Source organism: Corvus kubaryi, unplaced genomic scaffold (genome assembly GCF_017639235.1).
Source record: "Corvus kubaryi isolate FWS band 111438036 unplaced genomic scaffold, C.kubaryi_AGA036_p1.0 37397, whole genome shotgun sequence".
In the NCBI taxonomy this organism is placed as follows: domain Eukaryota; kingdom Metazoa; phylum Chordata; class Aves; order Passeriformes; family Corvidae; genus Corvus; species Corvus kubaryi.
In genome coordinates, this window is record NW_024581136.1 from 12,319,465 (window position 1) to 12,336,719 (window position 17,255).

The 17,255-nt window shown below is 44.7% G+C and overlaps 1 protein-coding gene across 3 annotated transcripts in view; it reads left to right on the forward strand.

Moving 5' to 3' along the window:
* The window catches only part of DIS3L2 (DIS3 like 3'-5' exoribonuclease 2), a 184,646-nt gene that overhangs the window by 115,827 nt on the left and 51,564 nt on the right, over positions 1-17,255 (forward strand). For all 3 annotated transcript variants that reach the window (XM_042041857.1, XM_042041858.1, XM_042041860.1), the window contains exons 13-14: positions 2,245-2,352; positions 5,778-6,011. In XM_042041857.1, coding sequence (XP_041897791.1) covers positions 2,245-2,352; positions 5,778-6,011 — 342 coding nt within the window. The remainder of the gene's footprint in view (positions 1-2,244; positions 2,353-5,777; positions 6,012-17,255) is intronic.

Consider the following 17,255-nt stretch of genomic DNA (forward strand, 5'->3'; position numbering starts at 1 on the left):
TTGCTTGTGTTTCACATCATTGAAAGCCCTTCCATTGAATTATAGCCTCTTGAATCGGATATTAATCCTGCTCAAGTACACTTAAAACAAGCTTGGGCTTTTGTGTTCATTGTAGGCATTTTTCTAGCAAACTGGTATTGCTGCAGGAGATGTGAAGGGAAAGAGGACATGCTAAGGCACACAAATATTCAGGAAGTACAGACCGTTGTCAGATGGTCAATCAGAGTTGGGGAGAGAGAGAAAAGCAGCTTTTAATTTGGGTGGGAAAGGGCACGGGAGCTTTTATTAAATTACTAGGACTTTGTTCACTCTGACCTGAACGTCGGGGTCTCACAGTGGTCATGGGTGATCTTAGGCAGGCAGGGATTTCTGAGAGTCTATAAAGCTATTTTCTCTCCTTTCTGGTATGGGTTGGCATCACTTACACTAAATTTATACCCTGTGGTGTGGGTCCTTCCAGGCAGCATGGCCAAGCTCACGTACTGGGTCAGTGAGTTATGAATGTAGCAGTATTGTTAACATTCTGTTTGCGACTGGAATAACAGAGTTGGCGGCCCTTGTGTTGCGGGAAACAGCTTATCATAAGCTGTGCCCTCGTGACCTTCCAGGCGAACTAGGGCTGCTGATTCATGGTGTGACTCCCTGACAGCCCCAGACCATACAGTTAACCCTCTGGCACTACTGTGCACTGCAGTTAGAAAGGATTTATAGCCATTGTCTGGTGCCAAACCACAAATGTGATTAAATATTTTAAGAGTCTTTCCTTCAAAGCAAAAGGTAAGTGTAAAGTGTGTGCACTTGAGGAGAAAATGGACACCTGAGGAACAGTGGTTCTCCTGCCTCCAGGTAGAAAAAGTTATCTCTGAAATCATTAAATAGGTGTCAGAGTTTGGAAGAGCTGGGATTTGTATGCCAGTCAGCTTCCTGCTGGTCCTATATTTACAGGCTGGCACACAGAGCAGTCAAAACGGAAACTGAATTAAATAGCTAAATTACTTAATGGCACACAAGTAGAGTATTTCTCTTTGTTTTTCTGAAAAGCACCATCCCATGTTGCCACTCAAAATAAACTAGAGGAATAATGTGATGGTTCTTTGAGGGCAGTTATTGCTTCTTCACAAAGGTAAATAGTGAGAAGGGAAGTCAGAAGTGAAACTCAAATAATGAGTTTTGCTTCATTAAGCAGCTGCTAAAGATTATTTTTACTGCAGACTTCACTTAGGAAATAACTCAGGGATGGTTGAAACACTTGGAGCTACTCAGGTTTGCTCTAGCATGAATATGCTCAAAAGCTTTAGCTTTGTTGGTGTAGTCAGGTGAGTAATTTGTGATTTGGTAATTCAGTGTTCAGCAGCAGAAATACTGATGAGTTGTAAGGAACTAGGACATGGGTTAAAAAATCTTGCTAGAAATTTATGTTGGCTGTTATTTTGTTCAAATTTTGAGTATAATAAAGTAATAATTGTTCTCCATTTGCAAACAGCATGGTCAATAGTCATAAAACAGGTACTTTTGTTTATCTCACCTGCATCTACACGTTCCTGTCTGTCCTGTAAAGCATGGTTCAGTCTTTGTTGAGGCCAAGCATGGCTCCTGTGGTGCATGGGAGAAGTTTCATTTATGCTTTGCAGAGAGCAGACTTGCATTTACTTCTTGATTACATGGTATTCAGTGGCAAAGCAAGAAACACAGTTCCCAAATCCAACCTCTTCAGCTCCTGACTGCCAGAACCATGTTTCTTCAACATTAAATTTCCTGATGTGCCCAGCCTTCCTCATTCTTCCCAGTGCCAAAGCGGCAGTGGGAAAGAAGTGGAAAACAGAGCAAACTTTGTGACCTTAAAAGTTGCAGAGTAAGTGTTTGCATAACCAAGGATGCAGATTACTCCAGGATGCTTACTCCATTCTACAGAGGGGAGCACTGGGCATGATCCCAGGTTGGAGACTGACAACTGCCTCTGGTCTCATTGAGGGATGGGGCTGATGGGAGTGTAGATAGCTGTAGCCATGTCTGAAATCCTCTCATTTCAGAGGGTTTGGTTTACGTCATCATTCCATGCCAGCACACTGTCTGCCATGTGATGCAGCTCTGCCGTGGGTGATGCATCCCAGAGCTGTGACATAGCCACTCCTGCCACACTGAACATGATGCTGACAGCTTAACACATTTTCTCTTTACCAACTGGTCAGGGAAGCTTGAGCACACTAAAAACTTGTGTCTCACCAAGGCTCTCTTCTCTTCCAGGTGATCCCAATGCTTCCCAGGCTGCTCTGTGAGGAGCTCTGCAGTCTCAATCCCATGCGAGACAGACTGACGTTCTCTGTGATTTGGAAGTTGACTCCGGAAGGCAAGGTACCTCAGGCAGCAGGCAGTCATCCTGCTAATCAGTCCTCCCTCGGTGACTAGCCCCTGCTCTTGCAGTGGTAAAAATGGCATCCCTTAACACCCAGGTGGATAGCAAAAGTGAGCAATACTGGAGGATGTAGGACTGTCCCTGTGTCTTGCCTTGCTGATGATATATTGTGGAATTTCCAACTGGAATAATCTCTCAACATGGTTGGGAAAGGAGGAATATTTGTATGAGTCTCAGGAATGGAGAATGTCCTGCTCCTTGCCAGGTTACCCAACCATTTAATGTCTTACCTCCAGCAGCAATTCAGAATTAATGCTTTGGGTGGGACGAGATGTGCCCCCGACTCCAGCCCTGCCTCGTGCTCCCAGGCAGTTGTGCAATGCGGCGGATGCAGCAGTGTCCCTTGGTGGCCTCTCTGGTAAACAGACTATTTAATTCCTCTTCAGAGCTGCAAATTACATCAATCCAAATAAAGCATGATAGCCCTTCAGCAAAGGCACAGTTCCATCCTCTGCATGTGTTATTTCCAGGGAGCAGTTGTGGAGGCTGTCTGTCGGTGCAGTGAGCTGCCTTCACCTGCCTGCCAGCACTCCCCAGGTCTTCATTTCTCTCCCTGTTCCTCTCCCACACTCTTTGTTACCCTAAAATCTCTCCTTTGGTTATCACAGGGTCCCCTCACTAATCAAGGAGGGCTGGAGACTGCCAGTCCCAGAGGACTCTCTGGTCTATGCAAAATACACGTTTTCTACTCACATGGTTTTTTTTAACCACTGTTGTGCTCATACAGAACTCTTTCTGTAGACAGTATTTCTTGTGCCAATTTGGTAATTTTTCACAAAAATTCACTTTACTTCCTTATTATTGTCCCAGCTGCTCTGAAGGATGCTGAATCTATCTTTACCCTAGCAAAACTCTAGCAAAATAGGGTTGCAGTCCTGATTCTGTATTTCTGCAGTGAGTCCCTGCTCTGACACTGAGGTGGGTTGTATTTGTCCTCTGTGAAAAGTGTTCCCATTCCTATAGCAACAGCGTGATTACTCATGAGGCCTTCTAAGAGTAGCTACTAGGTAGACCTTTTATTGACTCTTGAGTCATCTTTGAACAGCTAAAAGTGAAGTCTTAATTAAAAAAAGCCTTTAATTACATCTTGTCTCATGTCCCATGCAATATAGCTTTTGTATTTCAAACAGTGCTCAGTCCAACCCTGTCTGACCAGTGAGAAAATAGAGGAGCTGTAGCATTCAGCTCAGGGAGCAGACCTCTGGAGTGGTCTGGGCCATGGCCACGCTGTTCCTGGGAGAGCAGACTGCCTGTGGCCATCTCAGCAAACTGGTTTCTCCTACAAGGCCTTTCAGGGTTACAGTCTTAGTCGAGGTCACTTGATGTGAATGTCAGGTGAAGGCTGGAGAAGAATTTACTCTTTCCAAGAGGAAAAGTGGTTTTAGGGCTTTTGCCCAAGAGGACATTCTTCTAAAAGCTGATATTTCTAGGTGTTACTATACTTGTATCTCAGTGCAAACAGGATCACATGCTCCCCCATGCTCTGCTGGGTGAAAGGGAGGTGAGTCAAAGGCCCCAACACAGCCCTTGAACCTCAGCTGTTGGTGGAGAGCCATGAGAGCACTGACAGTGAGGACAGGATGTTGCTCAGGACTATGGTTTTTTTTCAAAAGAAGCCAGAACTGGGGAAGCCTTATCATAACTTTAGAAATTCTTTAGATGCTGGTGCTCTGTGTGGACTCTGGGTGCACCAGGTTTGCTGTGATGGAGGAGACCTTGCAGACTGATCTTGTGGGCTACTCATTGTAATTTCCAAATCCCAGCTCACAACCCCCAAATGTTGCTCCTCCATGGTGCCTTGCCCATCCCTCAGCCATGGTACGTGGGCCAGCCCATGGGAGCTTGCCCTTTCCTCTGGTGGGGTTTCCAAAGCAGGGGCTACTGACCTCCCAGACGTGCATCCCCCATCGCCACAAGAAGCTGAACAGTATTGAATGGATGCAGTAGAGCACAGAGCAGGTGCTGCCAGCACTGTCACAGCATCTCTGTCCAGCTTTGTGGCTTTCTCTTCCTTTCTTTCTCCACAGCATAGAGGAAGAGACATGCACAAAATAACCATGAGCTGATGGTCAGAGCACTTTACATTGTAAGATGCCATGTGCTGCACCTCTGCTGTTAAAGCACTTTTGAATTAGAAATAAGCTTGGAAGTCCTGTGACTTTCAGAGCTCTGAGTTGCTGAGTTATACAGCACATATGTTCTCTGATGCATTAAGGAGGGGGGCAGCAAAGGTATTTTGGGAATCAGTCCCTTCCTGTTAAGAAGGTTTGTCTCTGAAGCAGCGTCCTTGATCAGGCTGTCATAGAGAGCTCACTCTTCTCCCTGGACACTGTCACTTGCAGAATTCACCGTGTCTTGTTGGGCTGATGAAGGGGTAAGGTGGCACTTGCAGCTAAGGCAGAATTACAATTCTCCAATCATTCTCTGAGCACTTGTGCTTTGAATGGTTTATCACAAACCGCGTCTGTCTCCGGAGCCCTCATGCCAATGCATGACTTTTGTGAAGAGCCTTCTGCCCATGTCCCTCGGTGCCTTGTCACTGGCTTGATGAGCTGTTGGATTCTCTTATATATCTCAGCTGAAAATAGGTTTCCCTGTCTGCTTTAGGAAATAATTCTGAATTGTTACTTCTACACCAGTATTCTGCTAGAGAGTTTAAAATGGAAGTGGCTTCTGGTTTAAAATAAAATAGTTTTATAAGCAATTTATGGAATATTTTCCTCTCAATTCCAAAGTAGTTTGGAAGCCCAGAAAGGTTCCTGGCTTGAGTTTGGACCTAGAACCATAGACGTGATCAGAGAAGCAAGGGATCAGTGACTGTCCATCTCTCCTCCAAACCCACCAAAGTCCTACTCAGGCACTTTCACAAGTGCTAGTCAGACACTGGGGTTCCTGCAGTACTCTGGAAAACAGAGTATTTTAAGGCCAGCCCCTCGTGCCCCTGGTGGCTACACTTCAAGTTATTCTGCTGTGTTTAAGGCTGTGTTTTAGGACAACCTCTCTGGCATGTGTGTATCTGCCTGTTGTCACTCCTGCACCTGGTAACCTGTGAGCCACCATACTGGTTTCAGCTCCCAGATGATGTGAAGTTCTTTGAGCTCTGTGGAGGAGGGAGATGCAAGCAGTCCCCTCTGTATATGCACAATATATTGTTACCTGTTACATACATATACACTTTACTAGATGCTTGAGAATCTGAATTGGCAAAAGGCCTGAAGGTCTCAGCGGGACAAGATCTTCACTCGAAGATCACAGGGAGTGGGGATGTCTGGTGCCACTCCTCCCAGTGTTTGTACAAGTTCCCAAGCTTTTGTGCACTGGGAGAATGAGTCCTCAGACCAATTTGCGCTTTGCAATTTTGCAGATCCTTGATGAGTGGTTTGGGCGGACAGTCATCTGCTCCTGCGTGAAGCTCAGCTATGACCATGCACAGAGCATGATTGACAGCCCTGGGAAGGTGTTGTCACCTGAAGAGCTCCCCCCTGTCTCACCTCAGCATTCAATAGCTGAGATCCAGGAGGCTGTGCTGAACCTGCATCGAGTGGCGCAGCGCCTGCGCAAGCAGCGCTTCACCGAGGGTGCCTTGCACTTAGACCAGGTGAGTAAGTCCAGCCCCTTCAGGCTTCACCAAAGCAATTTCACCTTGTACTCCCTAAGAATTTCCTGGCCAGTCTAAAAACTCAAAGGGGAAAATCAAGGCTGGAATAGAAAGGCAGCTTTGAGTGCCAATGTCTTCTTAAGAGCAGCATCAAATTATGTACCATAAGCACTAAGGAGGATGAAAAGAAAAAAATCCCTGTTTTTAAAGGAGTGATCCATTTTCCAACATTTTTCAAAATCCTAAAACCCTGTTGGACTGGGTAAGTAATTCATACAGTGAAACAAATCATGACAATGTCGTTCATTATCGTGCAGTTCAGATATTAGTGCACATTTCACTGGGAAAGGCTCATCCTCCACATTTCTTTCTGTGCTTGCAATATTCTTGTTTTCCACAGCTTTCATAGCAGTTCTCTGTGCTGGGAAGATGGCTAAATGTTATCTAAGCTAATACTTGTAAGTGTTGGGTGTGTTTCAGAGGAAAAATGCTAGTGAGGAGGTTTTCTGTCTGGGGTGATTTAAATAATCTTGTATCAGTAGTGGTATGTGTAATTTCTATTTTACAAGGAGATCCAGATATTTTAGGCTACCACAGCAAAAAATACTTTTGCATATGATGTTAAGCTGCTCTGAGGTGGCTTCTGGTAGTTTTTATGGGTAGGAGGTTCCAGTAATTTGCAGAACGCAATGGTCTTCCTGAGCAGGAGACGCAATAATCTCTTAATATAAGGAAGCTCTATTGTTTCTTTTTGGAAGATGAGTGTGAGTCAGTATAAGGGTATTGCTGAGAAAGAAGCTATGTATGGAGTGGTGTAAGCAGGGCTATTGTATGTAAGACATATGTTGTAACCCTTCCATTTTACTCAGCGTTGTAGTGTTGTCTCCAGTTGCAAAAAAGTCTAATTTTAGAGAAATCATTGCAGAGCAACAGGAGCAAGAAGTGTCTATAATCTGTGACCTTCCCCAACAGAGCACGTGGCTTATTCTGGTGAAGCTGCTGCGAAGAGGAGACAATGTGCTTTCCCCCATGTCTAAGATGGGCAGAATGACAAATTCGTATCTTGAGTTTCAGCAGAGGAGTTTTTATTTTAGGATAAATCTGCTGTAGACAGTGTGGTATCGGAGGCTATCTTGCCTACATCTATTGTAAGGGATCTTGGAGGTTCAGCACACATAAGTGAGTCTGGAGCAAGGACATTTGCTTAAGGTCCCCCTAAAATAATTTTTAAATTATATTAAAATAATTTTTGGAAATCAATCTTCCACTTCGAAGTTTTCTTAAACCTCTTTTGGAACAGACTTCCCTCTTTGAAGTTTAGCATACAATGGCTAATAAACTTTGATGCCAAGCACACCCTGAATGCTAGAGAAACATAAAAATCCCAGCTTTTGCATGAGATCAGCTGACTGGGAAGCCTTGGTGGTATCTGGGTTGGAAAAAGAGTCCATGGTGACTGGGAGCTGTGGCCCAGAAAGGTCACTAGCTGCCTTCCACAAGTCACTGTTACAGTGTAATGCTGAGTGCTCGCTGTGTGCCCCTGAGCTGAGTTACCTGTTATCAAACTAACCTCAGGGGAAATATGTTTTAAACCAGCTGTGACATTTTCAATGGGAGGATTTGGCCAGGGAAGCATCCTGTTCCAGTGATAGTCCATAAATGATTAGCTGTGTTTTGTTTTGCTCTGTGCTCCTACAGAGGAGCCATTAAAGAGAACATATTGGAGCATCATTTGTGAGACTGGGATTAAAAGCCACAGCTAAGGGCACCAGAGACAGCTGATTCCTGCTCAGCCCAGTTCCCAACCATCATGATAAACTGAGTTATATCTCACAAGTGGCACTTTACACTGTGCAGAATCTCTCTCTCCTGGCAAGAATGTGAAAGTAATGGTCTTTGAGGAGGAAGCATATTTTAGATCAAGGGACACTTTCACCACACTTACTCGAGTCAAGTACTGCCCTGATAGCTTTATTTTGATAAACTACACCCTCCCCAGCCCATGGAGAAAGTGGTTGCTGCAAGGCCTGAGTATGAACAGTGTGTGAGGGACAGGTTTGTGGACATGGCCAGTGGCATATGGCTGGACAAAGCAATCTGTGTCTTTTAATAGAAGGGGACAAATCCCTCTACTTTTGCTTCCCCAGTTCCCTGAGTTCCCATGGGCACAGCTGTGTGCTGTGAGCCACTTCCAGCCCCAAGTGAGCAAGCAAGGGTGGGTCCAAATGGGAAACACACCTTTCTAATCACTGGACCTCTCACTGATTTCCTGTTGAGTAATGTAAATCCTGAACAATGGAAGACAAACTCCAGCAGGAAGCTTGGGGCAATGAATTATCGGATTCCAAATAAATATGTGAGTGAAGGAAATGATCATCTCACAATCTTAAGGGAGGGGGTGGCTGGGCATGGATGACTCCTGTGCTTTTTTTTCCAAGGGATGTGAGCCCTCTTCCTATACATTGTGTTATGTTTGGGAGTTCTACCATGGAGTAACTCCTGATTGAACAGTGAAGACTTTTTTTGCTTACTTCCAGCCTGCCATTTTTTGGTGTGAAGTGTTCCTGTGCTTCCTGGTGGTATTAAGAAAATCCTGGGGGAAAGAATCTCCCATCCTCCCTTGCCACTGGCTGTGGTGGCCTTGGGCTAGTGCTCTCCCTGTCTGCCTCAGTTTTCTCTTTGGATTGGACTGATCTGTCCCACAGTATCCATATAGTTTAGGATTTATTCCCAAAACTAAGAACATTGCTCAGATGAAGCCATTCACGGGCCTGTCTTTGTAACAGCAGAAATACTGGTTGGCCAGGGAGCTCCTTGGAGCTGACACAGGATGGCTCCAGTAGGATGCAGCAGTGTCAGGCTGGCCCTGCTGTGGTGAGGAGAATGTTTCCTGTTTGAATGTCACTGCTGAATTTTTATGACCTAACGTGAGAGCAGCATCTATTTGCCCATAGTTTTATCTTTTAGCAGCAATTTTAGAAGCAGGAATCTCCATAGCTCAATGGATGAAGAATATACATACATATTTTAATAACTTAGGAATTACATATCTGGGTCACACAGAAGACCTTGAGACATTACAGAGATAGCACAGAGTCTGGAAAGCTTAGGATTTGTGGGTTCAGTGTCAGTATATGTGTGTTTCTTGGGGCTGTGTAATTTTGAATTCCTGCTTTAGTTTAATCCTGGCCATAGCAACCTACATACCTGCAACCCACTCTTTCCCCCCACTCCCCAGTTCCTTTCATGCCTCTGCAGAGGTCTGGGAATCCTGCTGGGATTGCAGGGACTCCTGCTGCATTGGACCTTAAGTCTGAGGACCTTATTTGCAACCAGAACCACACATCTCTCATTCTGTGGGGATCCAGCTGTCCCCATAGGCCCCTTCTGGGTTTTTTTCCCTAGAATATGGTTTCCTGTACTGCTTGCCAGCTTCCTAGTTCCAAAAAGCAGCTGAGCTGAGTTTTAAAGGTTTAAAGACTTTGCACCTTCAACAGCTAAGGAGCTTATGAAACTTTGTCCACACAGAGAGAGATTAATGTATTTCTTTGTTTCTCATACAAGGCTGCAGCTTTTAGGTGCAAAGGCAAGAAGTCTTGTATGTGACTAAGAAAAAATGTTCAGGTATTTGCAATATTGTCTTAGGTATTTGCAATATTGTCTTCCCCCCAATTCCTTCTTCCTACACAGGACCATGAAATGCCACCCCTGTGCTGTCCTCTCACAGCTCCTGGTGCACCCAGTCTATAAACTGGGGCAGAGATCTGACCTGGTTTAAAAAGCAGAGTGAGCACAACCCACAGCTTTCCTTTTTTTTTCCTGGCCAGGTTACTTTGAAGCTGGATCACTTCCCCAGCCCACAGCTTTTAGAAACACTAGCCAGAGAATCAGATAGAAACTTGCTTTCAACAAAAACCATCAAGTTTGCAGAAAAGCTCCTTAGCTCCAGCCTGCCTAGAGGAGACGTGCTGATAAATGGTTCTCTTTTTGGCCTCAGCAGTTTAGACATGAATCACGAAGACAGATGCCTACGGGAAGACAGGTTAAAAAGGTTTTCTGTGCCTATTTAAAATGAGAATATCCCGGGATGCTGATCTGTCTCTATGACAACTGTCTGTGAGCCAAGCATTTCCTTTTGTTGTGCCAGTGATTCTACCTTTGCCAGCACACTTACACCTGGGTGCTCAAAACATCAGCATTGACCAAAGTTCCTTGTGAGAGCAACCCAAAGTGCATTTGCATTGTACCAGTTAATGGCACTGAATTGTTTGCTAGAATAGCTTCTCTCCTTGTTTTCTGCAAAACAGACATTCAGCTTTGCAGGTGTGTGTGAAAAGGGAAGGAAAAAAAGGACAAAAATGACAAAGATGGGAATGTTATTTAAGGGTTGAATTGGTAGTGAAATGGTCTCACTTCTGCTTGCTCCCAGCCTGTGTATCATGCCACTGTCTTGCCATGTCAGCAAGGGTTGCTGGTCCCTGTGGCTCTGTATTGTTCTGAATAACTTAGAGGTAGTAAAAATTGTATTGTTGTAGCTCTGTAGCACACTGGAGACCTATGGTCTTGTCCCATGGCTGCTGAGGATAAGGAAATCAGTGATCTTTGAGAATAGCTTTGTTTGTTTAAGACTGGTGGTACTGCTGAAGTAAGAGAACATTTAATAGAGCTTCAGAAAACATAGGAAAGAAGCACAAAGGTCCCAAACACCAGGCTGTGTGCAGAATGCCAGCTCCAAACCACCCAGGTATATGACATACAGGATTTAGTAACCAGCTCTGTATAGGTTTTGAAGCCCTCAGAACGAAGTCTGCAAACAGCTTTGAGAAGTTGTCTCAAGCCACTCACACATGGAAAGTGAGGAGGAGGAAGGACACTGCATGTGCAGGATGTGACACTGTATGTTGGGAAATTTCATATTTGGTTGTGGCTAATGGGGTAGGACAGAAACATGTATTTTTAGGCAGTTGTCCTTGCTAATGCTGTTTAATTGTAAATCTCAAGAACCACAAATTAATTACTCTCATTATTAAAATTTTCCAATATGAGCAACTGCTGGAAATAATTATGGGAAATTGTTTTGTCATATTTCCTGCCTCATATCTGTATAATAAGCATTCAGGTCTTTTATTCTTGCTACATGAAAGTAATAAATATTTCTACCCTGGTTAAACAGTCATTGTGTGCAAAATACAGTTAATTAGTATACAAATGGAAGACTTAGGGTTGGAGGAAGTGTTTAGATGGGACAGCAAAGGACTATAATAGTCCTGTTGCACAGACCTCAGTCTGAGGTGTTTCCTCTAATAGCATGATCTGAATGTATGTCTTAAAATGCTGTTGGGGCAGAAAGGTCATCCTAGCTTGACTACTTTCTTGAGTGATCCTTAGTTTTTCTGTCCAAGGCTGCTGTATGTGCTACCCCTGGACACTGAGTGCGTGGACTGTTCAAGGGAGGAGTAAATGGCTTTGCTCCAGCCCCTGACTGGTGCAGGGCTGCATCTCTTGGTCAGTCTCAAAAAGAAAGGTGTGGTGCTCATTGCATGGCCTGTGACATTGGTACCAAATTAATCTCAAACTTGGTTCCATCATGGTAGGTTGAGGTGTAGGTATCTGGCTGAGTACTTGGCTTTGGCCCAAGAGAAAATCCAAAAGGCCCATCTATAAAAGCCTGAAAACTGCTATGATACCTCCCCAAAGAGGCTGTTACAGCTACAGTGCATGAACATGACAGCAGAGGCAGGGCAGGCAGTATGTACAGAACTGTGAGATAAGTGGAAACTCAGACTGACAAGGAACTTTCATTATTCACTTCCTATCACAGTTCCACCATTGTCTGCTCCTTCTCTTTGATGTCTGGTTAAAGAGAGATCACAAACCCAGAATGGGGACAGCAGGTGCTATGCAATCATTGTGGACAGTTGCTTATACTGTGTGATACATAAGGCAGCTGGGGGAATGTTGGATGTACTTAGAGATAATTTCCTCTGGGGATTTTATTTTGCATAGCCCCAGTTAATACATCAAAACGAGCATCTGAGGCTGCAGCTTCCTCCTGGGCAATACTGCTCTTCCCTGCAGGTGTACCCAAAATGCATGTGCAAAGGTGTGTCAGCAAAGTAGGGAGGATTTTCAGCATGTCTTTCCTGCAGTACCACAGAGGAACACGGTGCTTGGCAGGAAAATATGAGATGTCACCACTGTGGTCAGGAGCAGCTATGGCTTAGGTCGGGAAGTTTGCACACACACCGAGGATCTACATGGGATGGAGGTGTTGTGGGATCATGCTGTGGAGGGGATGTGTGTTAGCTGAGCATTTCTCTGCTTGCATGGAGATGTTTGCATTGCCAGGAGGTTTTAAAATATTTTGATTAAATTAGGATTCTGAGTGGAAAACTCTCTGAATTTAGTCTTCTGCCCTGGGATTTTAATGAAGTCTTCCCAGGGGTGTGAGTAGGATTGATGTCCTCGCACACGTCCTGCCGTTCCCCGATCGTTCTTTTAGAGCCGAGCAGCTGTGTCCCAGCAGGAGCAGGTGGTGAAGTGGCCGAGCTGGCTCCGGCAGGAGGGGGGAGTTGGACACTTGGAGCACAGGGCTCGGCTGTGGAGCATTGTGCTGGGAGCCACTGCAGCCAGATGTCTGGGCAAACACAGCCAGGAAGGAGCTCCCCACACAGTGGTGCTCTGGCATTAATTTAGCATCAGTAATGCAAGAGTGGGTTATGACTTTGTTCTTCCTGGAGTAAGTATTCCAGCCACTAGCCCAGATATTCAAGTCCTCCGGTGATGTACAAGTGGTTTTCTTCTAAACAAACACAACTTAACCCTTGAGTTTTATTAAATCTACCACAGACGTGCAAGCTGAGAAACTTCTCTGTAAAAAACAGGCCTTATGCTTTAATTTTGAGATGCTGTTTGATACAGCAGAAGTGTTAGTTGTTCTTCACCTGCTAGCCTCAGAACAAGTATGAGAGGGAAGGCCGGCTCCATCCTTCCAGACAATGGGAATGGTATGAAGAGGTGAAGCAGTTGCCCGAGCTCACACAGTGTGTTGGTGCCAGACCTCGCAGGACTTTATCTGATTCCCAACTCAAATCCAGTGCCTTGGGCCAATGCTGACCATTCTCTTCATCTCATGTTTATTACTGACAGCTATTGAATAAGAACCGGTGCTTCTTTGTTTCTGGTGTGTATTGCTGGCCAGTTAAGGACAGGGGTTTTTCCCTGGTTCCCCAGCAGATACATCTCACAATTCAGAGCAGAGAAGCAAGGAGGGCTGAACTGTGGCCAGCACATCTCTGCAGTGCAGAAGCAATCAGTGTGTTTCACAAGTAGCCTCTCTCCCCATTCTTTTCGGTTCTTGGGCTTTGCCTGTGTGTGCCAGGACCAAGCCGGTGGGCTGCTGTCCCATGGATGTCTCTCTTGCCTGGGACAGAGTTGCAGTGGGCAGTACATCATTACACTTCCAAATTGCTTGGCTTTTTCTGTTGATTGTATCCAGTTGGTGATCAGCCACTGTAGAAGGGGGGTGAGCTGGCAGTCATTGCATGCTGACCTGCAAGCAAGGTCGAAGGTGTTTGCAAGCACTCCAAATTTACACATGAAGTACATATCTCTTGGTTCCCTGGATTAGCTGCTCACAGATGGATCCTGCCCTTGCTTTGTGATAGACAGCCTGGTGTCATCTGCTCATAGGGACCTCAGACAGTGCCAAATAGCATGTCTAGAGGAAAGAGAGGGCATCTGTGTTGGCTTAGTGTGGTGGAATGTGTCCCAAATGTGACACTGATAGCTCAGGTGAACAGAGGATACAGTGCTTGATCCAGCTGAGCAAGCTGCTTGCTGGTATTTTTGAGGTTGGTAGGGAGAGTAGTGGCTTCTGTTTGCTATATTGAAAAAGGTTCAGGATGGAAAAACTGGTTCTTAATGAAGCAGAAACAAACTGGTTTTTCAGTGGCTCTGATAGCAAGACCGATAAAACCCAGGAAAACACGTGTTTGTGTAGAGGTGCATGTGGGGTGAAGGCTGGGAGGAATTCTTATTTTACATTTTCTGCTGAGGAAACAATCCTTGCTCTGAGAGTCTTGCCCTCCACTGGATGGTGTTTTTCTTCCCTGGTGATGAACAGACGTCATCAGAAAGTCTCTTGTTGTTCCAGGTTCTGTTTATCACGTATTTGAACAAAGACTTGACAAAGGTTTTATTTTCAGGTATTAATTATAGTTGACTGCATGGCTAATCCATCATCCTCTTTAGATGGAGTCACTGGGTGTTGACTGATGTAACTGCAAATGTGATCAATCTGCCATAGGTGAAGATGTAGCTATGAGCTGCTGCTCTTTGTCAGAGCCATTTCAGTTTCACCCAACAGTATATGGAAGAAAGGCTAATTGTATAATGACAAAAGACAACGTTTGGAAGGAGATGAAAGATTCTGACATTACATTTCTGTGATTTGTCATTTCAATTCCAAAGTGAGAAGGGAAAAAATGGCCACAACTCATTTTATCAGGTGTTTCTGGGCATGATGACTCCTTCTGAGTCCTGGGATATTTTCTCTTTTATCATCCGTAGCATATGGATGCTAAGGTACAAAGAAGCTCAGAAAGCACCTGTGGTTTTCATAGCCCTCTGAAATGAGAGTACAGGAGCCTTAGCCAAGATCCCAGCAGCTGAGCTGAGGACAGAGCTGATCTTGCCCCATCTGAGGAAACCAGTGCCTGCTGAAGTCCGCTTTCGGGTTTATCTTTAAACATTCCACATACAAGCTCACTTCTTCTAAAATGATATGTCCTGTTAAAGTTTGCAGTGATTCATTTGGAGTACGTTTTGTTGAGCAATCTCTTGGGTTTATTTTGAAAGCAAGTGGCTTTGAATCTGTCTTGAGTAGTCTGGATCATTTATCTCGCCGTTTTCTGCATCTTCATGTGGTAACAGGGAAGCTGTTGAAGCAAACAAACATAATTCAGAGTATGGATTTCCCCTGAAGATGGAATTGCGTAAAATGGGAGTGTGAAGCATGACATCTCAGATAAGGTTGTTTGTCCACGTTGCACTTGTTTCCATAGTTGGGATTGGAGGAAGATCTCCTCCCTGAGCATGCTCCTTCTTTGTGCAGCTCTGCGTTCACTCGTGGGAGACACATTGCTTCCATCCACATGTATCTTCCTGCTTCCATCTTGAGGCACAAATACCCATCTCTCCCCAAAGATGTGTATTCAGAAGTTATTGCATTGTCAACGCCTTAAACCTGCCAGCACTACTAAACTTTGCCCTCTGAAGGAAACATATTTCTATTTTGAATCTCATCTGATAGCTGGTACCTTGCATTTCTGCTCATTAGTTACCAGCCAAGCTGGCCACAGTCCATTGCCCATCTATGATGGGCTGCCATTAAATTTGTGGTCACTTGAAAACTAAGCAAGAGGCAGTGAGGACGTAGCCTCAAGAGTTTGTTGGGCTCGAGTGGTGTGAGGAACTTGAGACATCTGGAAGAAAACAGCCATGCAAAATCACTGTGGAGGGGTTTTTGTGGGTAATTCCTTTAACTGGGCTTGAAAAGCTTCTTTCTGTCACAGAAATACAGACTAACCAAGCGGTCACTCTTGCTTGGTTTTTTTTGTAAAAAACCAGCCTAGCCTGAATACAACAAAATTTAATTTGTGCCTTCCTTGACAGCTGAAGTAAACCTGCCCTGTCATGGGTTTGATATGTCTGATCCTGCAGAACTGGGGGGCTGCAGAGCTGTTGCTTATTGGGTGTCTCATGGCAATGCTGAAAAATTCACAGTCCCATGAGTCAGCAGGAGGTTTTGCATTAACTTTAGGGTTGTAGTTTCACCTCAATTTCAAGGTCTCTGTTTTAATCTCAAGACTATCCTTGCTTTTCTGAGGAACAAACCCCTTGATCCAGCTAGCACTTTATTTCTGATTAGCATGTTAGAGTAGAACGTGACCCACAATCCTGGGATATAAAATGCTTACGTAGCTAAAATGGGATTTGAAAAAATGCAATTTATTAAATGATTTCTCAGTCATTGATGTGTTTAGCAGGTATAGAAGATAAAATGAACTAAAACAGGCTTTGGCATTTCATACAGTGAGTAATTTTTTCTGTTGCATCATGTATAAAGTTTTCCCTTCTCGTGTATGTACGGTTGAAATTACTTTGAGGTTTTGAATTCTCACTTCAGCTCTCTGTTTTTTATTATTTTCAAACATTACTGAAAGTGCATGCTGTGCTCGCATTGCCTTGCTGTTCAGTTGTTTTTTTTCTTTAATAAGACAGTGGGCAACATATAGGTGGTTAAATGAGCTGGGGGAGCTGCTGACAAATATCCTTTACCCAGGGGGCCAACCTTGAAACCCTTTTGCAGTGTGGTCATCTCTTTTCAGATTCTCAAGCATTTTTAGAGGTTCCTTGAAATCAGTTTAAAGACCATGAACACAGTGCTGTTGCAACCAGCTGAGATAGCAAACAGGTGTGTCTTTCCTTGAAAGAGTGCAAGAGAGTACTGAACTCTCTGAGATTCTCCATGGTGGAGGAGTGCTATTGCTCAGAATCCCAGGAGTTCTAAGATAAAGACTGGAGCAGACAAGAGCACTGGGAGGTGCCAGACAGAAGTATGGTATCTGAGTTTCCACAGGCCAGGCCCAGCACAGAAGCCAGTTGGTCTCCACATGCCAGGACCAACAAGATGTTGTGCATTCTTCTTGGGATGAAGAAATCCAGCAGACAGAGGTGTGTCAAACCTGCCCTTGTGTGCCCACTTTGTAGGGAGAAATGGATACTCCTCAGGAGTGACCTGGATGACCTTCCTTCTTTAGAGTTCACAGCTGCCTCCTGCAGCTGAGTTCTACAGGGGACAGAGGACTGGCCCCAACCCCAAGCAGCTGGGCAAAGTAACATCACCTGGGTGTCATCCCTTCAGGGAAACTGTCTGTAGCTTGCTTTAGAGCCAGCACTGAGGATCAGTGGTTTTGCCACAAGTAGCCTTTGTCATAGTGTTTGCACAGTGATGGGTACAAAACACAATACAGAGGAGGAAGATTTGCTGAAAAGAGCTTGAATGGCCAAGAAATGGGTGCCACCATAGGCTTTTCTCACTACCCTCATTAATTTTCATTGTGGAAGAGGGAAGGGTTTGGAGAAGGGCTTTTTTGTTTGTCAGAAAAAAAAAAACCCAAACCTTCTTTCATGTACCTGTTGCCCCAAATGTTTTTAGAACTAGTGTGCAGCTGCATGGTC